This window comes from Alligator mississippiensis, chromosome 7, assembly GCF_030867095.1.
Source record: "Alligator mississippiensis isolate rAllMis1 chromosome 7, rAllMis1, whole genome shotgun sequence".
Taxonomy (NCBI): domain Eukaryota; kingdom Metazoa; phylum Chordata; order Crocodylia; family Alligatoridae; genus Alligator; species Alligator mississippiensis.
Window position 1 is genome coordinate 65,132,414 of NC_081830.1, and position 27,145 is coordinate 65,159,558.

Sequence of the window (27,145 nt, forward strand, 5' to 3'; positions counted from 1 at the left end):
TAGAGTTCTCTGCTGTGGGAGAGAACTCTGGTGCAACGGGGGATTTCCTGCCAAATTACAGCTTCTTTGCAGGGTGAATTTCTTTTGCATACTAGTGATGCACGTTGCAAAGGAGTTCCTGCCATTTGTACTTGGATTCGCGCCATATTATTGGCCAGTTCCAAATGTAGGCACACGTGGCAGCTAGCTATTGGCTTGCTAGCCATACAAAAAGCTTGAGTGGTTTCCGCCCAAGTTGGAGGACTCCACGAACACTGGAGGAGGGAGGAAGAGAGAGACTCTGTGTGAAGATCTCCAAGCGCTGCGGACCCTCGCGAACCCAACGCGCCTCCCCTAAGCAGGCAATAGAAGCTTAATAACCGAACCTATGGAGCTTTCGCTTCTAGCCTCTCCCCGTCACCGATCACAATCCTAAACGTATCCCTTTCCTGTAAACTTCGAACCCACGGAGCCTAAGCAACTCCGGGGAACCCTTCGAACCCATGGAGCCTAAACAACTCCGGGGAACCAAGAAACCGAACCGGACCCACGGAGCCTAGCAAACTTCGTGTGAGTGAGTGTATTCAGAGCTCTTTACCGTACGGACTTTCTCCGGTTGGTCCGATGGACTCGCGGTTTAGAGCCTCCAACCGGATGGGCTAGAAGAACTCTAGTCCGTCTCTCTTCTTTTCTATCTGCAACTGTAACTCAAGCAAGTTTTCTGCCTGCACCGCGACCATCTTTTGGTGTAAGTAAACAATCTTTTAATCAACCACTACGCGTTTGTGACTAACTCTAGCTCGCCGCCGGCTCTCTCCAACCCCGCGTGCGCGGAAGACGGGCCGCAGATCGCCCCTCCCGACCCACGCGTGGCGGCGGGAGTGGGGCCCGGCCCACACATGACTGTGTAGGCATCAATGCCACAGCTCCCTAATTTTTTTATGAGAATGGGGTGAAAGACAGTGTCGAACGCCTTCCTAAAGTCCAGAAAGACTATGGGCACCGCAACACCTGTGTCCAAGGATTTTGTGACCTGGTCGTAGAAGGCCACCAGGTTGGTCGGACAGGACCTGCCTCTAATGCACCCACGTTGGTTGCCCCTAAGCATAATCTCCCCTGTAATAAAAGTAAGAAGCATTAGTAAGATAGCTGGCCAACTTTTAAAACTTCTCTGAAAGGCAAAAACATAAGATTTCAGGCATTTTTCTCATCAGAATATATAATCAACTGGAAAAGGAATGCTGATATAAATACATTCTCTCCCCCACCCCATCTTACCATCATCTATTATGTCTTGAGCTGCCACAGAGTTTGTATACACCACTAAATCAGACAGAGCACGACATAGCTTCATGGTTTTTCTCCGACGGCCCAGTCTGTTGGGAAATATTTGTATCACTCACTCTTGTACACTTTATTTATATTTTTCAAATGTTTAATATTTAAAAAATATTTCTCTCTTTTTGTCCTTTTCACAATTCAGCAAAAAGCCGTATCTGGGCATATTATTGTTAAACTAACAATTATAAATTAAGAAACAGGGCAATTTTAAATTAGCAAGAAATAAAAACAAAAAAGCAAGCATTGTAAACATAATTTTCAGCAACCTCTAAAAGATTATAGGTCACTCTGAAGCCACATTTCTCTTTCTCCCATGCATACATACATACATACATCTCCCCACAAACATTCCACCCTTCTAGACATAATGGACATGGTTTATAGTATGGTTCTAGCCATTATATCAAATAAAAGTAAAGTGCAAAAGCAGCTTCAAAAAGAAGAGACTTTAGCTGCAATAAATGCTTGTTACATTGTCAGCTGTAATAATGTCAGACAGGGTGTGATATGCTATTATTGAAACTAAACAATATTCTAAGTATCATTTAATGTAAAATTGAGCCTGCCTTTTTTCTACTAGGCATGTATTGCTATAGCTTTTCATATTTAGTTTATGAATAATTGCTATTTGCATTTCACTGTAATCGAGTATTGGGTTTTTGTAGTTACCACAAAAATATTTCAACAATGACTTGCTCTTGAGAACAGGCTCCAGTAACTTAGGTGACAGAGCACACCATGTGCATTTAGCAGTCAAATGTCTCTAGTTTCCACTGAAATTAAATTGTGATACTTTCTGACCTGTGAAGCTGCCCAGCTTCCTTTCCAGTAGAGCTTTGCTGGCTCTCTTCATCATCAGATGTGCTGTGAGACTTGGACCTTGGCTTAACAGCTTTCTGTTAGACAAATCAGAGAAAGCTTATTCAATGAACCCATGTACCATATAAATCCACATTTTATCATCATTAACTGCAACTTATGTTGCCCCTAAAATACATCATTGACCTAGCTGGTATTTTATAATTTCATTTCTATAATTAAAAATAAAGTTCCACTTTTGAATTAACAGTATTTAAAGTACACAATGGCCATTCACTGACTTCCTTAGTGTTAATCATAAGTGAATATGGCGTGTATTCTGGCTAGTGTTTCTGCAGATACAAGAAAAAAAATGACAGAGAGGAGAACTGTTGTGTGCCCCTGTGCTCCGAACACTGCTGTGGCAGGTTGGAGGTTCATATAAACACAATCTTTATTTCCTGGGACAAATATGGTCCACAGGACACAGTGTAAACTATCAATAAGCCACCAAACAAATACACAAATAGTAAAGCATTAACTCACACCCTGCAATCTTTTCCAGACCCTGAGAGAATAGCCTAGCTCAATGCTGCAGCCCCTAGCCACACAACCTTCCTGCGCTCTCTCCAAGCTTTCTTCCCTGAAAGCTTTTAATTTCCCCTGGGCTAGCCAATTACCCTCATCAGCTGGCCCAATCTTCCTTGGCAGGCCTGCAATCACTTTCTTACTGCCTGCAGCTGGCTTGTAGCCTTTGAGACATGCAGCCTACTACAACTGCCATCATGAAGCCCATGGACTTCCCACCCTGCCAGTCCTGCAAAAGTTAAACTGTCGGGCTGTGGGGACAGGTCATAAGGGGATCATCTGAATGGACCTAACCTAATTGGGGCTATTTTGTGTACTCCCTCACTTGTGTTATGACTTTTGCCATGAGTAACCTGCATACTTGGCTGTGCAAAGGCAGATGAAAGGGGATATTATAGGTAGGAGACAAAAGTGAGAGGAGCCATAGTAAAACCAAGATCTTGAATAATATTTCCAGTAAAATAACAGAAATCTTATTGGGTTCCTAATGTACCACAGAATATTTAATAACAACAAACGATTTTAATAGATTTATGAAAACTGCATTGCTTCTATCTATGACTTCTGAGATACTTATAAGTTTAACAAATTCATTCATAAAGTAGAGAACAAAGAGTCTCCAGAAAAAAATATTTAGATAGCTTGAAGTCTGTTTCTGCTTTCTGAGTTGTCCAGTATATGAAAGAATCAAAGTATTCTAGTATCTGACAATGCACATTAAAATTATTAGCTCTAATAAAAACACACTAGAATTTCAAGGTTGTTCTTTTCATAAACATCTCTCTTGAATAGCAGTAATGTCTATCAACTGTTCCTTTTGTGATAAAAACAAATAGCCTGCTTACTGGGAAAGTTTTCTACAGTGTAGCATTCCCAAACTTTGATTTCAATATATTGCAAAATATTCATTGATGACATCTTCAACATTCAAACCTCACAGGAAGGAATCTCCAGAGAAATTCCACCAGGACTTTAACAACTTCCACCCCTCCATCAAACTGAATCTGAAATACTCCTCCCAGCAAATTAATTTCTTGGACACCAGTGTGAAAATTTGCAGTGGCAAGTTTCCACATTATATTGGAAACCAACCAACTACTACAGCTACCTTTATGTCAGTAGCTCTCATCCTAACCACACCACTATATCTATCATCTATGTCCAACCTCTACATTACAACTGTATCTGCTCTAATTTCACTGACCCAAACAAATCTGTCCTGGTTTGCAGGAAGCTCCCCAACCTCAAACAGTGTCTCTCCAGCAATGCCTGTTCTCACTAAAGCATCAGACCTTGCTCTGGACCCACATACCACCTATATCCCCTCATCAACACAGACCATATCATCAATGGCCCATGTAATACAGATTATAACACCTGAGGTTCATTTACCTGCACCTTTACCATTATCATATATGCTATTGCCTGCTTACAGTGCCCCTCTGCTGTCTACATTGGACAAATGGGACAATCCCTACATGTAAGAAAGAATGGACACTGATCTGACATCACTTCCAGAAAAACAGACAAGCCTGTGGCAAAATCACTTTAACTTCCTTGTACATTCCTTTGCTGACCTCAGAGTGGCTGTACTTAGACAAGAAAACTAAAAACTAACTTGAGTGGGAAATTATAGAACAAGAAATCATCCACAAGACTGGACTGTGTTAAATATGGTCTAAGCTTGAGACTACAGATTCTTATCCCATTACCTGGATTAGCTTCCAGGGTGGAAGGCGGGGAGGGGGAGGGCGCCTTAATTAGAGTGGCTTTGAGAGACACTCTAATTAAAGGGCCCTCAGCATCATGTGTATTCGCATTCCATGCTTCAAAATGGCGGCAGGGGTGCTTTAGTTAAAGCACCCTCACCACCATTTTGAAATGCAGGGATGCTGAATACATGTGACACAGAGGCTGACTCACAGAAGACTTAATTAATTGGGTCTGATCCAACGTATGTTACTTAGCATGCAGAAGACTGTCACATGTATAGGTGCCCTATAAGATTTATGTCCCTCAATGGGTTAATTGCTTTGTTTTTCCATCTTTCACCCATCTTGCCTCTCTCAACAGTGCCCTGTCCATCCTCACCCTCTTCCCTTCCTTTTGTATCCTAATCACTGCTTTCTATTTAGCAGCTCTGCTTCCTGCAGTGCCTTCACAGCATCTGATGAAGTAAACCCACTGCTTATGAAAGCTTATGCTATATATTTCTGATTTAGTCTATTAAAGGACAAATCTACCCTGCCTTCTGCCTGACTTCAAACTAACATAAACTAACAATATATTCAGTGACGTTGTAATTGTAGTTCAAATAGCTCTTTAATTTCCCCTCTCCATAATGAGGTGGCTAACATCTAATTAAGAAACACTCTCTTTTCACCCACACATTAATAAAACTACATTCCAGCTCAGATTCACTGATTTTTAATCTCCCAATACAGTATACTAATAATGCCCATAACTGAGTTTATCCTGCTGTTATCACTGTTGAAAGAGACCAACTATCCCTTTTGTTGACTGGGTGTGTTCTCTAGTGTTAAGTATACACACTGGAGAGTCTGGACTCCTGGATTCTACTCACAGCCTACATTCAGACAGGCTGTCTACCCAAAGCACACAGCTCCCATCCTATAGTCTCCACAGAAAATCAGAATATAACATCTTTGAAAATCCAGAACTATAGACATCAGACATAGAACATTTGCTCAGGTCTACTCAGACAGTCATCCTTTCCTTTTTGTGTTCCTGTGACAAGATATTTAACAATGGATAATGTCCATTAGCATGTAGAAGAGTTACTTCCTGAAATCACCTGCATGTTGAATGGATACTAGAACTTATTAGTCACCTTTTGGTTTCTTGAAAACCAGAGGCTATGAACATGTGCACTTAGCCATAGCCACTGATACTGTTCTACATTTATAATTTAATTACAAAAGTAGGGCCTGAATTTCTGCTGTTACATAACTTTCTCACTGTTGTAACTTTACTGATTTTATTTCAGTTAAATCAACCTGATTAAATAGATTTATGGTGACATAAAACTAGCAGAGTGGAAAATCAAATCATGCAGCTCTACAAAAATGTACGCATTGTATGAAGAGCAAAGCTAAGAAAAACTTACATAAATTCAGGGCCTAATTCTGAAACACACATTGAGAATTCCCTTCCTAAAACAAGTAATCTCCAGAGGCCTATTGTGTAGTAAGGTCCTATTCATCTGAGCAGGACAGCAGAACTAAATCACAATCACCCTGTGTATAGTGTGCACAGATAGCATGCCATCATTATCCAAACCCAGTCCGTTTGTAGACCTTGGCTTAAGTGTTCTAACATAGAACCAGACATTATCTCCTGCGAGTGATTTAATTCTGGTTGTTCCCAGGTTATTTTTCTCCTGGAGTAGCCACTTTTTTTCTCCAAGAAAAATTCTTAACATCTGTATACTCAATTTATTCCTAGGATAGCACTGACAAACTGAATATCTGTACATATCTGTACATGGCCATAGAGTACTCTTGACAAAAACAATAAAATACAACATAAATGTGATTCCTAGCCATGAAATCTACTTTGTTCTTCCTCTAATTCACATCACACTTCCCATTTTTTCACCAGCCATCTATAGAAATGTCATGTCTTTAAAGGACTAGGCTTTGCTAAGCTCATTCCTTAATAAATTTAATTTAAAAAATGTTAGCATTGAGTATTATTTTGCTAAGGCCTAAAGACCTGTTGAGATCTGTTGACGTACTGTGTAGATCCTGGCTGTGAATGCCAACAGGGGTGATGTGTATGTGAGAAATGATGTTCCACACAGCCAGCCTTTTCATAACTTTTCTATAATTAGTCCTCCCATCAAAGAGCTCTGTGTTAGTCTTTTCATTACAGAAATTTTCCTGTGCATACTGCACTGGGTGAAAATGAAATACAGACTTTTATCTGACATCTCCCTTCTATCAGAGTTTCCTCCCAAGAGTCAGTTAGGGTCACAGTGCCTCGAGATGAGAGATCCCATGCTTTTCTCCATCCCAGCTAACTCCAATGGAGGGAGTAGAAAAAGAGAAGTGATGGACTCATGCAAATTCCTCCATACTTTTTTGTTATGTTGCTACTGTCGTGCTCTGTGATCTTCTGCACTATAAGCTGAAGAGTGATCTGCTTAAGAGAACTAATAGAAAGCTAGAACATTCAGCACTTTGCCCGTATTAAGATAGCTTCCAACATCAGGTGAACAAATCAGTTTATTGTCCTGACAAGTAATGAGGTACACAATGAATCCTTAACAAATATATCTCCAGATGCCACAGCAATCCTTCTAGGCTAAGTACAGACAGTCAAAATCCCCGAGGCAGAATTGATTTAATCTAAACAGCTTCCTCTCAGATACATGAATTGAACTGATAACCAACTGCACTGACATTCAGTTTTCAATTGGGAAAGCCAGGGGGAGGCCTGCATTGACCCTGGCCAGTAGGCGGTGGGCCCTAGAGTTTGTATCCCAGCTTGCTGGTCATTGCCAGCCCAGTCAAGTGGGGCCTCAATTAGTGCATGCGCCCAACCCCCTGCTGTCCCGCCGACAGGGGGTTGAGGAGCCCCCCTGTCCAGGTGCTGGCCTACCTTGGGGGAGCATCCCTCTCAGGGGTTTTCCCCAGCCTGGGTTCCCCGGCTCAGGCAGCCCTAGGGAGCTGAAGGGAATTACTCCTTCCCCCCCCAGCAGCTGATTGCTTCAGCCACTCCCACTGGAGGAAGGGAGAAGAAGTCCTCCTGGCTGGGTGCCTGCCCATGCAGCCCAGCCCACCTTGGGGGTCTTCCCCAACCTCAGCCCAGGGTCCCCCAGCCCAGGGCAGCCCTGGGGAGCTGAGGGAATTCTTCTCCTCCCAAACCCCAGAACTGCTTGCTTCAGCCCTGTGAGTCTCATGGATAGCCCAGGGCAGCCTCAGGGAGAGGAGGGAAATTCTTCTGCTTCCCTGGAATTGGTTTTGACTCAGACTCACAGCAGCTGAGGCAAAACTGACTGTAGAAGAGCAGGAAAATTGTCCTCCATTCCCTGAGGCTGCCCTGGGCTATCCATGAGACTCCTATCACAAGCAGCTGTGGGGTCTGGAAAGGGGAGAATTCCCCTCAGCTCCCTGGGGCTGCCCTACTGCCTCCCCAATGCCTCCATGCTGTGCTGCTTGGGCAGGCACCTGGCCAAGAGGACTTCTTCTCCCTCCCTTCTGTGGTAGCAGCTGAAGCGATCATCATCTAAGGGGGGGGCAGAGATTTCCTTCAGCTCCCCAGGGCTGTGCCCACTTGGCTATGGGTCCCCTGGCCAGGATGGAAGAAGTCACTCCCTGGTACCCACAACCCCAGGGCCTTGGGAACTACTTCCCCCTCCTTCCTGTTGCAACAGCTAAGGCAAGGACCTGTGCAGGGGAGGAGGAGGCAGGGAACTCCCCCCAGCTCCCCAGGCTGCCCCTGGCAAGGGAGGGGGGCTGCCAAGGGTCAAAAAGCCCCCACCATAGGGGCTCTCTCTCCCCCTGACGTACTATGTAGACCCTGACTAGTCTGGAGGACTGTTCCCTTCCCCCCCATGGGCTGATGGATTCAGGCAGGAAGCAGGCTAGGGAGCAGAGGGGCAGGGCAGTCCTTGCTCCACTGGAGCAGGGGGACTGTGAGTTAACCTGTACCAGGAAGAGATCTGGGACAGAAGTTCCATAAACAGTTTAACCTAAATCCGTTAAGTCTGATACTACATCCAATCAAGTTTATCTTAAAATTGGTTTTGGCCATTTTGAAAGTGGTTTATGTACATTGAACTTCTGTTCTGTTACAGGTTTACGCCAGTTTCCAACCACATAAACCGGTTTACGTGTAACTTTTGTCCCTAGCCCAAGGGAGATGCTTCGGAAAATATTGGCCTGTGTGACCTGCCTAGCTTCTCTCTCCTGAGTCTGCAGCAGCATCTGTTCCCTACATGTGAAACACATGCCCTTTCTTGACGTGACACATAGGTAGCTTGTTCTCTGTGAAGTTCATCTTGTAGACACTTCTTTCAGTGAAGACTATTAGTGCAAATGTCATTATTTATACACAATAAAGTAATAGTAATTCTACATCAGTAAAGGACAATTCTGTCTCTAGGTCATCCAAGTTTTTCTGTATTTATTTCCTATCATCTCACACTAATTGCTATTACCTTCTTCAGAACAGCAACAAGTACATTGTAGCTAATCAGCAAAGACTGTACAAGAGCAATATTTCCTAATCTGCATTCGGGTGCTGTAGTTAGAAGACAGTCTTGTCTTTTACCAAAAATTCAATCTCTATGACTTCAGAGCCAATTTTTATTAACTCTGTTGACACATAATGGCTATTGGAGACTCTAGTCCTACTTACCTTGTGCTTACCAAAGTTGCCCATTAATGACCGACTGTGGGATTTTTTTCCACTTTCTTTTATGTCTGAGTTCTGCAAAAAAGAAAAGTGCACAATGAACACATTGTTCCTCAAACCATCTCAGGAATTTTTTTTCTCTTTTTTCCAGTCTTCCAGGGCCTTTAAAAACATGTATTTTTCAACATGCTACAGCTTTTTTTTTAGGGGACATTATTGGGCTGCTATTATGAGAATATATTACATAAAGGAACAGAAATTAAAGTGAAATTATTAAAATTTAAACCTAATGTGATTAGTAATGAGCATAAATTTAAATGTGCAAATACAATATACAATGTTTTTATTCATACATATTATTTGTGGCTTGGCAATTGGCTGATAGTAAAGGAAAATAGACAAGTAATGACACAACAGTACTTTAAATCAAACTTGTCAAGACAAGAAAAATAAGAACAGAGAGACTTATTTTTTCTCTCAACAAGCATTCTGATGGTGGAACTAGAGCAAGGCAATATTTATTCATACTAGCTGATGAACCTTTACAGACTGAATGTAAGAAGCCATATTCATCATTAAAATAGCAGATTCCAAATTCCTTTCTTCTTTTCTTATAACATGCATATATATAATACTTCCCTCCATCCCTCACTTAATGCCAATATGTAAGTACTGCTGCCACTTTACCTCCTGCTTGTTATTTCTCTATGGTGGATGGATAAAGAAACCCACATCAGCCATTAGAGAACTGGTGGGGTCAAAAGAGCAGCCTACAGCCAGTACCAAAGGTGCTGTATGGTCTACAACAGTGGCAGCACCTAAAGGAAGAATGAGATACTCTACCCTTTGATTTGTATTGTGTGGTTCTTTTAGACCAGTGATGCTGTGGTGCTGTGAGATCCTTTGAAGGGTGCCATCGGATGTCATGCAATATGAGCACTGTTAGGTGTGCAAACACTTACATATGATTCACAACATAAACCCAGAGACTTCATACAGGAATCCATAGTATCAAAAACATTCCAACCCATTGTAGTCTTCCCAAGTTATTCATGATAAAAGAGTTGCTGTATTATTTTTCCATAGGCAAAAAACAAGTTAAAGTTAAGAGCTGGAATTTTCTAAGGGGTGCTTTGAATCTCGTGAAGGGTTTCTAAAGTCTAAGGAGCAGTGCCTTGAGTCTAAAAAGGTTGAGAACCAATGCTTTAGATCAACTGATCTTCTGACAACCATACTACAAAGGACCAGTTTATGCTTCCTCTTACTCTCAGATTGCATTGGTATAATTTAGTTAGTACTGATTTCATTTTCACACCTAAGCAAATTATAATTAAGTCAAATTAAATTAATGGACTTTCATCTGTGCAGCAATAGTGGCCTTGATCTTTCTTTGGCCTTGGTCCCTTATGTCACCGCAGAAATGATCAGGATTTTTTTTTAATATATCCATTAAAAAAAGCCAGGTGTCATTGGTGCAGGATGCAATTACAGTCAAAACCAGAAAAGTCCTCACCCATTCAGAATAGCTAGTATGTAGTCCAGTAGTTAGGGCATTAGCCTGGGATGTAAGAGGTGCATCTACAATTTTCTATTCCACCTTTTTCAGGCCAGAAACTTGAACCTCAAAACTTCCACAGCCCATTTGTGTGCTTTGGCCCCTAGACTATGGAGCAGCCTTCTGTGCTTTCCTGTCTCCAGTTCTCCTATTGAAACTGTTCTGTAATCAGAAGCTAAAGAGAGGATAAAGGACTGAGGTTCCAAGTTCCAAGGATGCTGTGTCATACTCTTTGCAGGCAAATGCTCTAACACAGGGCAAAGTGGCTCTTCTGGAATAAGCCAACTCCCCTTGCTTTGATCCCAGTGCAGAAAGGAATCTTGACAATCTTTATGGGATAGAATAACCATTTCCTACCAAGCTCTAGTCACCATTTACAGTTGGGTGAAGTGAGTACAGAGTCAGCATAAAGTGAAGACACCCCTGTAAGTGAATAAAAAATTCTGATAAGATATCTTTTTACCTGTATATAATTTGGATATATGTAAGGGATATAGTAAGAGAATAGTATATCAGGCTAATCAAATATAATTATAATTGGTCCTAACAGAATTGCTTATGGTTTACACAAGTGTAGCTGAAACTTGATTTGGATCTTGAATTCCTCTCCAGCAAAGAATACTCCTGAATTAGCACCAGCACTGCTACCGGCAAATTGTAATAATTCTGAATGGTTAGGCAGCTAACTAGTTGATTTTATTCCTATTAGCATTATGGTGAGTTATCTCTCTTCTTTCAAGCAGACTTTGACTCAATTATTACACAGGTGAGCAGGTACCACATGTTATATTATATAGAGGTCAATGCCTTTTGTAGGTCCTAGTAATGAAGCCATCTGCAAGCAATAGTTAGGTGCTCTAATGAGATAACGGCAGGGTTGTGGGAGGTCTCTTCAGCAAAAGAAACAGATGCACAAGATGACTCAGGAGCTGAACTGGAATTACAAGCAATGGAATCCAGGTGGACTAAGAAGTGATCAGCCATGTAAAAAAAGAAACATCAAAACAAGACAAAACAAACAACAACAAAAAACAATGAAAAGGCCTGCAGCATTTGAAAGTGCAGGTAACCGAGATGATAAAAGAAAAAAATCTCTAAAACACAGGCAGATGCAGAGTGTGCTTGGTAGGCAGCCACAGGAATCCTTATTTCCACCAGTACAGAGTTATCCCCTGGGACATCAATCTGATGATCACTGGCAGTATCTAGCTTTGCTGTCAGAAGACACATCCCTTCATCTGCCTCAAGAGCAGCCAGAAAACCTAAATTTGTTGAAACATATTTCCCAGCATTTACAGTATGAGTTCAGATACTTCCAGTTATTCAATATACAACTATGGGTTGGTATGCATTCTCTATTATTTGTTATGGGCTGTTTAGGCTGTTCTTTCTCCTCCAACAACTAACTTGGTTATTGTACCTCCACAAAAGGTTTATAGAAAGCTGCTCCAAACAAAATACAAAAGGGAAAGTGACATGATGGTCAGGACATGATCATTAAGTGATTAAAATATTTTGCTGTGGACAGGATCCACATCCTTTCATGAGTTAGAAATATTTACACAGATTTGATACAAAATGTCAATTACAATTTTTGAAGCAAGTTATAGCTAGCTAACAAAGCACTTTGCAAACACTAATACATCCTCAAAAACAGCCTCTTGTAAAATAGGAGGGTATCATTAGCCTTAGTACTGATATATCTCAACAGCAGTGAAACAAGCAGTTCTGCTGAAGCACCCCTGAATCTAACTTGAACCTCCCCAGCAGTGCTCTTCTGAGGCAGCATAACAAAGATGGCATCCAGCTACCTTTCCAGCTCAATTCCATTTTTGTAGTTTTGTAGCATAATATTGCAACTAGGATAACATTTGGTAAAATTAATGGCACTGAAGATATGCAATCTGAGAGAATAAAATTTGACCAGTAAACAAAAGGAAATGGTAAAGCTTCACAGTAGATCTCCTTCTGGCACAACAATCTAATGAAAGTGATTAGAACAGAGGTTTACAGAGACAATATACCCGCGTTGGCTAATGAGTTACTGAATTACCAAAACATAACAGAGTTTAAATTCCTCTTTATAATGTTCTCACTTCTATGTAGGCCAACAGATTACATCAATTAAACCTCTAGTTATTTCAACTTATTACTGTATTGTTGATCTTTACACTGCCAAAAGGACCTATAAGCCACACAGTCAAATACAGTACAGTTTCAGACGAGCGCAGGAACAAGTTAAAAGATTAATAGAGGCTATAAGAAGGCATTTACTCATATCAGATTAGTGAACCAGCAAAAGCGTACCCTAAAATTTTGTATTATTGGTTGTCAGCAGTTCACTAAAAGGTCTGGTCCCCTTCCCCAGCAGGGGAGAGCGCAAGGTGTCAATAACTTGGCCCATGGACAGGCTCCCCTAGGGGGAGAAAAAGGGGTAGTCTGGATGGCACAGGGAAGAGTAGTATGGCAACCCCCATCACCCCTGGCTGGAGATAATCTTTCTGCAACAATTTTTCAGTGCTCTAGCCAGTGGTCTGTGAACATTATGTATACCTCTCTTGATTATATTTTTGTAGTGCTGTAAAGTGATATAAGCACAAATCTGTACATGGCTTTAGGCTTAGTTTCAGGTTGGGGACAGCAGAGCAGCAGCACTTCAGCTGCTATTGCATGATACTGGTATAAGCTATTTTACTGTATTTGTTATATCAGCATGCTCCTATAGGGTCATAAACCTAGCAAACCTTTGCAACTATAACCCTTTTTGGTTCATTGTTAAAGTGACCAAACCTATGTGTACAGCTACTGGAGCAGCCAGATAGAACAGTTACATTGTAACAGTTGATACAAAATCCTAAATGGTAACTTCCCCTGCCCTTTTAAAACCAGTTGAAAGTTACATCTGTCCACAGCCTCAGATCTGGTTACTTCCCTTGCTCATAAAAAATCAGCTTACCAGAGAATCAACTTGCTCTAAAGGGGGCTTGAGTAGCTGAAATCTGAGTTACTTTTACTAAATCTTGTGTGTTCACCCTCTTCTATCCCACAGGAAAGATTGTGATATGTGGTGGCCTTTGGGGGAAGACAACTGTTGCAGTTGTGGGGTGAGGCAGGGAGGAAGGGACTATATGAGAGATCTTAGCATCAGGCTACAGGACAAAGTGGGGCTTTGCTCTCCTCTTGTAAATTCACCAAAGCCAATAGGCCTTAGTTTGGGTAGCTGTCTGTCATATTGAATGAAATAGTTTGAATGCTTATAATAGTTGCCCATTAGCCAGTTTAGGAAGACAAGATTCATCTTCTTATCTAGGCCATTGTTTTGGTCTACGTGCAGAAGGTCCTGACTTTGCTCAAAGTCTTAACTCTTGAAAGTCTTAACTCTTTAGAGGCCTTTAACAAAGTTAACATAAAAATGACCCTTAAGCAAACATCCCACATTCCGAGAGATCAAACCCTAGGGCCTTTGACAAGATTGGAAATAAAAGTCAATTCAGTGATATGGAAATTCCCCAAAGTAATTAAAATGGTCAACAAAAGAAACTAATTACCAACCAAAAGAATCTGTTAAGTAAGATCTGAGCCCAAATTTGGGAGTAGTGACAGGTTTGGGTAGGAGGGGCCCAAGACAGAAACTCACTCAATAAAAACTGTAACCTACTGTTCCAATTTGGAGGTAACCTCATTTGCAGAACAACAAAGGAAGAATCACAAGTGTAGGACAGATCAGACTGATCACCTGAACCACCCTCTCCATGAACACGAATCTCTTAGTTCACGCTGAAGCCGCGGAGCGCCCGAAAGGGATTGAAGGAAGGGGACTTAGTCCTATCAGTATTGAGGCCAGCCATTGAATCGTATTGCTGAGGTGAGCCCATTGAACCGTACTAGAGGCCAACCCATTAAATTGTACTACTGAGGAATGAAACCATATTTAGGTGTTTGGCTTCTCGGAATTCTAGGATTGTAAGTATATTATGAAAAATAATAGTATCGATTCAAATTTAACTTTGAGTTGTAATTGTAATTGTTTTAAGGAAGTACATTTGGAGCATTGTTTCTGATATATGTAGTTATTGTGTTCTTAATGTTTGTGGTATTTCTTAAAGCTAAGCAGTGTTATATGTGTAGCAAAGAATTTTAAAATAAAATTGTGTTGTATGAATTAAGTGTGTAACCATTGTGAAATCGTGCAATCAACTAACTACTCCCCCAGCCAGTGCATCAAATGAATCAGTAAGTTGTGTGGGATTTTCTCTATTCCATAACCCACTAGAGACACTGTCCCCAGATTCTGTTAGTCCCTTGTCTCTCCACCAATCAAGGCTTCCCTCCTTCTCATCAGCATTTACGTCTGAAGCATTAACCTAGGCAGAATGAAGCCCAAGAGCTCCTTATCCTCAAGCCAGCAGAGAGTTCAAGGAAGACACTATACTGTAAGGGAGGGACTGTGCTAGACTCTTATTGCCAGCCTGCACTGAGTCCTGGTGGAGGAAAATCCCAATTCCAGAAGGGAAATGCTCCTCACAGAACAGCCTACTCCTAATTCAATTCAATAGATCATTGTTTCCAGTTCCTGATGAATACAGTGATAAATTTTCAAAGACAACAGGGGACTAAAGAGCACAATGTAAAGTACTCTAAGCACCAACACATTTTGCTGTTTCTTAGAAATAATTTGGGGATAGGTAGAAAAACAAAAAAATGATCAAATACAGTTTTGTAAAATGGTTATAAAAAGTTCTGGACATAAAAAAGTGTGTTACATTTGAGCCACTACAGGCATAAGCTTGTAACAGTGCCTTTTACAAGGTAGATGCATATGTTAATGTAAAGAGTGAAAGAGACAGATAAATAGTGGGCTGTCAATTACAGCAGATTGAGAAAATAATGGATTTCTTGCAGAAAATGTGCAGCGCGTACACAGGTAAAGTATAATTTTTCATGGAATATTCATGAACTATCACTGATCTTGGCAAATGGGTCCCAGTAGTTCCATGAATATTCCATGTAAAATGCTACTTTACCTGCACACAAGCCACATGTGCGGCAGGCAGGCACATACCATAGGCAGCGGAAGGCTAATGGAGCTTAGTCCCCTCAAATGTGGGGCAGTGGTGGAAGCATAGAGGGTCACAGGACGGTCTCGGTGTGGGCTCTGGGCAGCTGCTGTAGGGGGAGGGGCGCGTACAAACACAGCCGCAACCTGCATACAGCCCGGGTCACAGCCCAGCAGCATGTGGAGCGCTGCCCATCACAGCAGGCAAGTCTGTGAAGGGGAAGGAGCATGTGGGTTGCAGATCAAGACCCCCACAGTAAGGAAGGGAAGGAGGCAGATGCAGGGGCAGGTGCTGGGGTGAATGGAGCCCTGGAACAGGTCGTCCAGGGGTGCAGGGGGGCTCCCACTGCTGTGCTCACACCAGGGGAGGCACAGGGGGCACGTGCCCCCTGGATTTGGCAGGGTGCTACTGTGGACTGGGCTCTGTGCCCTGCTGTTGTTGCCCTGAGAGCAGTGTGATGTTATGTGCCTGCTGCCACCAGGCTGCGCTGTGTCTCGTTCCCTCCTGGCGGTGGTGTTGCATGGCTCCTGGGGCAATGGCAGTGGGGTGCAGATCCCAGCCTGCAGCAGCAGCCTGCCTCTGCCCCATGCACCAATCCAGGGGACATGTATACCCTGCATCTCCCCTAGGGTGGACGCAGCAGTGGGAGCGCCCTGCACCTCTGAACAAGCTGCCCAGGCTCTGTCCATCCCATGACCTGGCCTGGGGCCCCATTCACCCCAGCCCCCGCCCCTGCCCCTGCCTGTCCCACTCCCTCCCTCACTGTGGGGGCCTCAATCTGGCCTCACTCATGTCCCTTTCCTCTCCCCCCACCTCTTCCCCTCCACAGACATACCTACTGGGGGTGGGGGGTGTATGCTCAGCCTCCCCCAAATAATATTTTCTCCCTCCACTTACAGCACACACACACACACTGCCCCCCCACTCCAAAAGTCCCCAAGCCCAGCCCTCCAAACCCCCTTCTCCCCCCTGCTCCCTATATACGTACCTTCATTTGGCGGCCTGACTGCATCCTGGCCACATCCCTGGCAGCCACTTGCAGGCTGTGAAAGTTCAGGTTTCCCCTTGCAGGCTGGAATGCTGCCAGCCTGCAAAGGAAAACCTGCTTTCACCTTTTTCCTGGCACAGGCTCACAACCCTTAAAAATCATAGTGTGGGGCTAATTTCACTGTATCCACACAGGCCACAAAATTGCAATTTTCTCAGGTCCCTAATTATGGGGTGCTGTCTGGATAAGTTAAAAGAGGTATCAATAGTAAAAAGGAAAGCTTTTATTTTACCTTTGTCTCAATACAAAATGAGTTTCTTGGCAGTCACTTGCAACATGTGTTCATGTTGAATTAATTGGTTTAATGGTTTACAAGGAAATAAAAAGTGAATACCCTCACAATCTGTGGGAAAATATGATGAATAAAAGAAGCAGTTTTGACTTCTTTTTAGTGATGGACCTTTAATTAGCATAAATGTATCTTTAGACACTGTAATTTATAAAAAGGCTTTTCTAATTGTAATTACTGAGGCAGAGATTGTTCCACTATTAAAAATCTACACATCTAATATTATTGGGAGGAACCAAATGGTAGGCAGATATTAAAATGTAGCCAGGAATTGATCCTGGCCTTATTAGACATCAATGGTTTGCTTACATTTGCAGAATATGGACCAGAAGACATTAAAATCACATAAAACAAATGTTGACACTTCTGAATGCTTATTTGCATTTGGCAAAGAGCAGTTGCTTTAAGGATCTGACTTGAAGCCATTTAATGAAGCCACTGCAGAGTAAAGATACTCAGTTCCATGCATTTAAAATTCCTTTAAATGTCACTGCTGTTTTAAATGCACATATTGCAGCTCATTTTGATAAATAAAACACTATCTTGATTTTCCTTTCATAAAATAAAGACATTCCTGCCATCTTTTAAGAAAAACTGGCTTTGTATCCTTTAAAGTATAATACATGCAAAAGCAATGGAAAAGCTCGCATTGATATTAAAAATAACTTTTACCCATTCTAAAAGTAGGTCATCATCAGAAATGGCACTCATTTGATTTTTGTACCATTCTGAATTGTAGCTCATGCTGACATGCACTTGCATTTGCAAGCAGTAAATGGATTGTGATGGCATCAGGACATTAGTGAATAACAAATACTAATACCTATTAACAATAGTCTCAGTATGAAAATTCAGGGTACTTTCACTGCAATTCACTTGAGCAAATAAATACTCCAGTCCCCTCATAAGAATTTGTCAAATTAGGTCCTAAGGTCTACTAGCACTAATTCCTAGCCCACTGTAATGTTACTAGAACAGTTAGAAGATATTTAGCATTGCATACAGACATATATAGAGCTCAACATTTGCAAAATAAAGTTTCCCTTCTTTTGTTAAATCAAAAAGAGGGGTTGATGCTACTCTCAGTTAAGTCAGTGGTAAAATGGCCATTAATATCAATGATTAAATATTAGATCCTTAAAAGATGGAACTGTATTTTGTCTACAGTGTAGAAGAGAACGTAGCTAGATAGAAATGGAAGTTAAGATGCCTGGAATTAATTCTTACCTCTGACTGTGTGTCAATTTTGGCAAGCCCTTTGATTCTCAATATTTCAGTTTACTTCTGGTAAATGGTTACCTACTTAATCCATCAAAATATCTGAGGTTTAATCAAAAAAGGCTGAAGGCTCGATATACATGCTAGCAATTGTGATTGTGTATTTTAACTTTCCGACTAATTTAAGTAAGTAGAAACTTAACTACACTAATACCAATTTTATGGGGTTTGTTTTTATTTAACTTCTAAGGTTATGTCCTCTTATTTTTCCAAAGTTTAGAAGAAAAAAATGTTAAGGACAGTTACACAAGTGAAAATATGTATTGGGTGCCGGTGGAAGTGAGACCCTCCCCTCCCCCCGAGCTTTACCAGAAGAGGAATCAGTTTGACCTGGCGCTCCCAGAGTATATATAGGGTGCGCATTTCAGCGGGGCTTTCTGGTGCTTTTATCTAGTAGCTGATTCAATCAGCTACTAGATAAAAGTGCCACAAAGCCCCACTGAAACATGTGAGCTATACAGACGTTGGGCAAGCCAGGCCAAACTGACTCAATTTCTCTTCTGGGCATGCACTGTGCTTAGCACGGATGTACACCAAGCTGAAAGTAAAGCATCAGGTTTCTTTTTCTTTGTCTGTAAGCACCCTATGATGTCAGTCACTCAAACAGTTCTCCATATATATGCCAATATAATGTGAATAGGAAACTATCAAACTGACAGTATATACTGATAAGACCATATACAAGTTCCTGATTATCTCATATTCTGTAAATAGGCTCAGTCTTGCCAAAGGCCCGCTGCTGTGATAGGATCCAACAGCACTGGCTTTTATGACCATCTAGAGTCTCAGTAATTCCAGTGGACTTTGTCAGAGGAAGAGCTCATACTAGCCCATCGTAGTGCCTACAGTTATATATGGTCATTGCTAGTATAGATAGTTATACACTTTCCATCTGACTGTCCCAGAATCCCCTCTAAAGCTATTTTTTCTGGAGTTGTTTCCAGATCTTTATTCTGGATAAAGTAACTTTTGCAAGGTTTATTTACAAAACTGCACTGAATTTTATTCCAAAGCAAATCTGCAGCTGTCAAATCTGCCACAACAAATGGAGGAGAAAATAGTTTTTGTACCTGTTTCAGGTTTACATTTAAACCCTCGTGTGTTGCCTTTAACAGTGCTGTCACAGTGAAGCTGTCAGGATCCTCTTTGTCCCTGATTTGAGATTCTTTTATCAGAGATTCAAGTTTCTTCCTTATAAAAGATTCTATCTGGTGCTCAGTTGTACCATTACTCTGAAATGAAGTAACAGATCCTGTTAAAATCTATTCAATCATGCCAATCATTTTTGAAAAAGGCAAATAGACTGTGGTAGATGCTTCATGAAAGGAGCAACCTATTAATGTTTCCAGTGTTTCCTCTTAACTTTTCCAGGAACAAGCAGAATCATACATTTTCCACTGAAACATATAGCAACTCATCGGACCATCAGTAACCATTTACAACACCACAAAATGTGTTTCTCGCTGTGATTTTACCCATTTGGATATAACATTATTAATTACATACTCTTAGAGGGGTGAGGAGAATTACCCACCCAACGTGTTTGAGTAGCCCTTTGAAAAGGCCTGTGTTCAGAATTATTAGAAATCTTTCTCTGTGGGATCAGACAAGAGTGACGTTTTATTACCAGGGACCTGGGTTTTCCATTTGCCACAAAAAAATGCAACAAAAAGTAGATTTTTGCCTTTAAAGGAGAAAAAAAACGGGAAACTGCAGGTTTCCCTTGCAGGCTGGTGGCATTCCAGCTTGCAAGGTGCTGTTTGGGGCTGGGAGGAGAGGAATACAGGGGGCACCAGGTGTACGTGTGTGCGTACACACATGCATGTGGCAGCCAGGCAGCGGGGTAGAGAGCAGCTCCCACAGCTCCCTCCAGGTAAGTCGTGTGTGCATGGTGGGGCATAGTATGATTGCCAACTCTGTTTCAATCTACTCCAGAAGATTTCCGGAATGCCAACATGCCCACAACACACAACGCGAATGTGCCCATGTGCTTGTGTATATCAGTTATGGATTACGGTGCATAGACTTTTTGTCAGGAAGGCAGATGCACATTACTATTACATTTTAAAAACCCACTGGACTACTGTATAAATGAGATTCAACATTTAATATTTATTTTGATTAATGCACTATCATTCATCTCCCAGCTGACTTTCAGTAGTCTTCTGGATATTTATATCTAATTCCTGGAGGGTTGGCAACCCTAGGGCACAGGTGATGCACAGCAGGGTGGGGGGACACAGGCAATGTGTGATGGGGGTGGGTGGCATGTGCCCCCTGCAGATTTCTGTGCCTATAGTAGGGCATGGAGTGCAGGGCTGCAGCCTGGCCAGATCAGCTCCAGGCAGGATCTGCCTCAGTGGCCCAGCAGGTGGAATCCAGTGCAGGAGAGAGTGCCACACTGTCATAGCCTCCAAGGTGAGGCGCAGCAGTGTTGGTGCAGAAGCAGAATTGAGTTGTGACCCCTGCTACTGCCAGGCAGGCAGGGGATGCTTCACCTGCGTGGCCCTGGTGGCAGGGTTCTCCCTCCCATGCCAGGTCCTGCCTACTGGGCCGTGGAGGCAGCTCCTGACCAGAGCTACACCAGCCAGGCTGCAGCCCCATGCTCTGTTGTCAGTGTAGAAATCGGGGGGGGGGGAGGTGCCCCCACAATGCACTGTCTGTATCCCCCCAACCCCCATACATCATCTATGCTCATACCCCTCCTTCCTCACACAGCCATCCCCTTCCTCACACACTGTGGGGCTGGGGCCTGGGAGTGAGGGACACCAGCAGGGCCACAGGGCTGAGGGTTGGGAGTGAGGGGCACCAACAGGACTGGGGGACAGATGGGTGCTGTGGGTTGGGAGTGAGGGGCAACAGTATGGCAGAGGCAGGGCACCAGCATATCAGAGCTACTCAGCACCACAAAGCAGTGTGTGTGTGGGGGGGGCGGGAAACACAGCTGCAGCTGAACCCAAGCCCTGGTGAGCAAAGGGGACGGGGAGCTCTGATTTAGTAAAATAAAAAGCCAAATTCAAACACCAAAATATATATTTAGAATTATTTTATTATAATGACTGAGGCTCTGGTAGGCTTCCAAACTGCTTTAAAATTGTAAGTATATCAATAAAACATTGTAGTCAACTCATACTTATTTATATAGTGGGATTTCATTCTAATCACAGAAAACAAGGATTTGGGGGGTTTTAATCAAAGAATTTTGGATTTTTTTAATCAGAGAATTTTGGATTTTTAAACAGAGGAAACGAATCCCTGTTTATTACCATTATTAATAATGAATACTTATACTATGGTAGCAACTACCAGGTGCACTGGGCTAGGTGCTGTATGAACACAGAACAAAAAGATGCTCCCTGACCCCAAAGTGCTTAAAAGCTGTTTTGATGTAAACAGCAGTGACCCCACACACAAACAGAAACCTCTCTTGATTTCTATGATAAAGAGGAGTCAGAGCTCTTCCCCACACTGGAAGATGAGATGCACCAGTTCTGCAGAAGACAAGAGACCACCAGCACCACCCACAAGATGTCCTCACTAACACTAAGGGCTTCCGTTGCCTGGTGACACACCTCCTGTTCCGCATAACAGGAGGATAATGAGGGAAAGTTACTGATCATGGAGAATGCCTAGTTACTGGTCCCTGATCAATCATTCATGATCATGAACTGCTTGTTATAGTTGGGGGTATACTGTTAGTTGTGTTCAATTGTAAATCTTTTCTTACATCCTAACCATAAGGGTTGGCAGGACTGGGGCATTCAATTTAATGTACTAACCTGTACTGAAACAGTTTTTCCTTACTGAGTGTAACAGATTTCAATGCTGCAGGAAATACAGATAAAATTTAACTTCTTGTGTCACTTAATGAACTAGTTTTCCATTTTGCTTCATATACCCAAAGCAAAATTATATCTTTGTATGAAACAGTCTTGTAGAATATATAGCTGAAAATTCATCACACTACATTGTGATCTAAAAGTAATGTTTTCTAAAAGTAATCAAAACCAATGTTTTTTAGAAGTGAAATAAATCAATTTAGCATTCAGTATCTCTATTCTTATATGCCTAAAAGATCAGTCTTTTTATACAGTGCATGAAGAATCACAGAAAACTTTGCTGACTATTTGACATCTTAGTGGTGCCCTGTGAATAGAGTAGAAAAAAAGAACTGGCAGGAACATCTGGTCTCTCTAAACCATTTCAGTGGGGAATTTGAATTACCTGTGAAGTGATTCCCAAGTCAGCCTGAATTTTTTTATTCCCAACAGCAGATGCAAATGATGAAGAAGAAAAACAGAAAGTTTGGTATAATAAGTTCTTGCAGAACAGTCAGTATAAAGCAGAACCATAGGGGGAAAGTTGGAGTGGGAGTATAGGTGTGGGTGTGGGTGCCTGTGCACACTGTAAAGAGAAAGCAAAACCCTTGCATCAGATTCAGACCTGAGATCAATGGAGTTACACCGGCTGATGTGAAATTTGAACTTGACACTTCCTATTTGTTTCTACTACAGACTATTTTCTTCTTTGTTTAAAATGTTAAACCAGTGAAGCATGGCTGCTTCTGGGCTGGAACATCTAGCAGCTGCAAATAATGCTATGGAAAGGGTTAACTGAATGAAGAGCAAGGAAAAAAATCAAACAAGTCCAAAAATCAAAGAGGGGGGAAAAGTAGTCAGGGCAATCAAAAGAAAAAAAAAAAGAAAAGGAAATAGGAAAACTGATAAGGAATTAATCATTAAAGGTGTTTGTACATGCAACAAAATTGGCCTTTAAAGCGACCTAATTGCCCTTTGGCACCACTTTAATGGTGTTGCTATTTACACATTCAGTGGCGTATTATACTTTAATGGCACTGCTATCTAGCCATTCAGCGGCGTAGTTCATTCTAAATGACTTTGTTACATAGCAAGGTAAAACCCCTCTGAGGTATTCTAGTTTGATATGTAACACAGTGCCACAGTGCATGGGGCACTGGAAGACACCATGCTCAGAGAAGCTCGGGCTTGGTGAGCTTCCAGCGCCCCATGCACCATCCCTGCTGCTTTCTCCCAGTGCCAGCACACCCAGCCATCCTCCTGCCACCTTGCCGCTCTGCCCCAGGGGCAAGCCAGCCATTCCTGGTCAGTCTCAGGCAGCAGGAAGGTGGCAGGGACAGTGCACGGGGTGCTGGAGCCTACCGGCCTCTCCTATGGCAGGGGGGAGAGCTGCCAGTGACCCAAGCAGTCCCTGAGCTGCAGGGGACCCTGGTCCTTCCCTCCATGGTGGTGGTGCCCTGCAGGTGGCACCCACCCACTAGCACCCACCCTGGGCAGTTCACAGGGGTGCTGCCACTGCAGAGGGGAGCACCAGGCCCTGCACAGCTCAGGGGCTGTGTGACCCAGTGACAGCTCGTGCAGGCAGGCTCAGCTGAGGTGGAGAGGGATAAAAAAGCAGTGAGGAACCTTTTTTTACTTTCTCTCTCGGAACCTATCTGAGCTGTGCAGGGCCTGGTGCTTTGCTCCATGGCAACGAACTCCTGGAACCACCCGGGTGGGCTGCTAAGTGGGCAGGTGCTGCCCAGAGGGCACTGCCACCATGGAGGGAAGCACTGGGCCCCACACAGCTCAGGCAGGCAGGCAGACTCCAAGAGAGAGAGAGAAAAAAAAAAATCAGGCTCCTTGCTGATTTTTATTTTTTCCCCTCGGTCAAGCTTGCCTGCATGAGCAACTGCCATGTTGCAAAGGCCCAGTGCTTCCCTCTGTGGTGGTGGCACCCCTCAGGACCACCCAGGCTGGGTCCTAGCAGGTGGGTGCCACCTGGGGGACACTGCCACTGAAGAAGGAAGAACCAGGGTCCCCTGTAGCTCAAGGACTACTCAGCCTGCTGCCGACAGCTCACTCCTCCCCCTGCCATGGGAGGGCAGGAAAAAAAAAAAAGAATTGGGCCCCCTCGTGCCTGTATGTGCAACAGGAGTTTAGTTCTCCCTCAACTGAAACGGTGGGGTTTTAAATTACACAATTAAAAACCCACCAATTAAAAACCCACCAGTTTAATTTAGGGAAAACTAAACCCCCATCATGTGTACAAGCACCCTAAAAGTACAGTTGAGGTGTGGAGTTTAGTACATCTTGTGTCTTGTCTCTCTTACCTTTGGCCTGTAAATTGTCTACCTCATCAGAAAGCTTTTCATGGTTTGAGCCAATCTTCCTTTACACTTGTCGGTCAGTCTAGCACACTTTCATTAATAACAACATTTTCCATCTTGAGTGTCTAAAGCTGGGGTGGGCAATTATTTGGGTTGATGGTCACATCCACAGCTGCCCATAGGCTGCCAGCAGCTTCCTAATTGAGGTACAGGTGCAGATGGGGTGAGACAGGGAATTATCTTTGAAAACTCATAGTGATCAGGAGAGGTCCCAGGTGATTGGAGAAGGGCAAACATAGTGCCCATATTTATGAAAGGGTAAAAGGAGGATCCAAGGAACTACAGACTAGTCAGCCTCACCTCAGTCCCTGGAAAAATCATGGAGCAGATCCTCAAGGAATCCATTTGTAAGCACTTGGAGGAGAAAAGGGTGATTAGTCGGCATGGATTCCCCAAGGGCAAGTCATGCTTAACCAACCTGATTGCCTTCTATGATGAAATGACTGGCTCTGCGGATGTGGGGAGACCAGTGGATGTAGTATATCTTGATTTAAACACGGCTTCTGATACGGTCTCCCACAACATGCTCACAGGCAAGTTAAGGAAGTATGGGCTGGATGAATGGACTGTAAGGTGGATAGAAAACTGGCTGGAGCATCAAGCTCAGAGGTTATTAATCAATGACTCGATGTCTAGTTGGCAGCCAATATCAACTGGAGTGCCCCAGGGGTTGGTCCTGGAGCTGGTTTTGTTCAATGTATTCATCAACAACCTGGAAGGTGGCATAGAGTGCACCCTCAGTAAGTTTGCAAATTACACCAAACAGGGGGGAGTAGTAGATACTCTGGAGGGGAGGGCTAGGATTCAGAGTGACCTAGACAAATTGGCGACTTTGCCGAAAGAAATCTTGTGAGGTTCAACAAGGACAAGTGCAAAGTCCTGCACTTAGGATGGAAACACCCCATGCACCAGTACAGGTTTGAGGTTATCTGGCTGGGCAGCAGATGTGCAGAAAAGGAACTGCGGGTTACAGTGGACAATAAATTAATATGAGCCAACAATGTGTCCTTGTTCCAAAAAAGTCTAATGGCATACTGCGCTGCATTGGTAGGTGTGTTGCCAACAGGTCAAAGGAAGTGATTATTCCCTCCTATTCAGCACGGGTGAGGCCGCATCTGGAGTACTGTGTTCAGTTTTGGGCCCCACACTACAAAAAGGATGTGGATATATTAGAGAGAGTCCAGAGGAGAGCAATAAAAATGGGGGGCTGGGGCACATGACTTGCAAGGACAGGCTGAGGGAGCTGGGCTTATTTAATCCAGAGAAGAGAAGACTGAGAGGGGATTTAATAGCAGCCTTCAACTATCTGAAGGGGGTTTCAAAAGTGGTTGGAGCTAAACCATTTTCAGCAATGACAGATGACAGAACAAGGAACAATGGTCTCAAGTTGCAGCAAGGGAAGTTTAGGTTAGATATTAGGAAGAATTTTCTCACGAGGAGGGTAGAAAAATCCTGGAACAGGTTACCCAGAGAGGTGGTGGAATCTCTATCCTTGGAAGTTTTTAAGACCTGGTTAGACAAAACTTTAGCTGGGACAATCTAGTTGAGGATGGTCCTGTTTGAGCAGGGGGTTGAACTAGATGACCTCCTGAGGTCCCTTCCAACCATAATTTTCTATGATTCTCTAATTATACAGCTGCAGGCTATGACCAGCACAGAAGCCTAAACCTGCCTGAAGCTTTAGCATGCCCCCCACCCCTATTGTGGCTGGAGTCTACCTGCTCACAGGTTAGTGCACTCTGTTCCTCCCCCTGCCAAACCAGATCTGGCAGCTGTTGGCCATGTCCACAACAGCCGCCAAACACAGCCATCAGTTTGCAAGGCGGAGTTCCAGGTGCAAGGAAGGGGCAGGGCTTGCTACAGCTGCAAGCTGCAACCAGCATGGAAGCATGAACCTGCCCGCAGCTGTAATAGAGCCCCCTCCTCCCCTCCCCCCCCAAACACCCAATGCCCTAACCCAAAAACTGCCAGACATGTTTGGGCAGCTGTGGAGGCAGCCAGCAGCTGCCAGGTCCAGACTTCAGGGGCAAAGAATGCTACAGCTGTGGGAGGATTCATGCTTCTGCTTCCACACTGGTAGCAGCTCTGGTCCAGAGAGAGAGTGCATGAGCACATGTGTGCAAGTGAGTGAGCACCTGGCATGTCAGGAGCAGCCCCAGCCACCCAGCATGACATGACTGCCTGAGCTGCTGCCACCAGCCCATGGGCCAAATCCATTCACTTCACAAGTACGCACCTGCAGGCCAAATCCACTTAGTTGGTGAGCTGGATCCAGCACATGGGCAATATTTTGCCCATCCCTGGTTTAAAGTAAGGCAGCTAAATCCATATTATGTATGGATTTTCCAACTCAGATGTATACACTTAGGGCTTCTAAAATGCAGACCATTTAGTCAGATGCCTGTATATGGTTATTGATACCTGACTTTAGGCATAAATATTTAAAAACTTGATTCTATATATGCAATAATAATAGTGGAATTTGTATCACTGTTGGAATAAGTAGACTGGGCTATTTCATGGTTATACACTTACATAACAGAGTTTTAACTTGCAGTCATCTTCAATTTCATCAGCACTATCCTCATCAGAGACTTCCCCTTCTTCAGCATCTGCTCCAAGATGATATGGTAGCTTCTTACCC

The 27,145-nt window shown here is 43.1% G+C and overlaps 1 protein-coding gene across 3 annotated transcripts in view; it reads right to left on the reverse strand.

The window, feature by feature from the left end:
* Positions 1-27,145, reverse strand: part of PLCH1 (phospholipase C eta 1) — a 215,019-nt gene that overhangs the window by 31,012 nt on the left and 156,862 nt on the right. For all 3 annotated transcript variants that reach the window (XM_014602787.3, XM_059731059.1, XM_019491860.2), the window contains exons 11-15: positions 27,037-27,144; positions 19,385-19,546; positions 9,091-9,162; positions 2,122-2,216; positions 1,258-1,355 (exon numbers count right to left, since the gene is read on the reverse strand). In XM_014602787.3, the coding sequence (XP_014458273.2) occupies positions 1,258-1,355; positions 2,122-2,216; positions 9,091-9,162; positions 19,385-19,546; positions 27,037-27,144 (535 nt within the window). The remainder of the gene's footprint in view (positions 1-1,257; positions 1,356-2,121; positions 2,217-9,090; positions 9,163-19,384; positions 19,547-27,036; position 27,145) is intronic.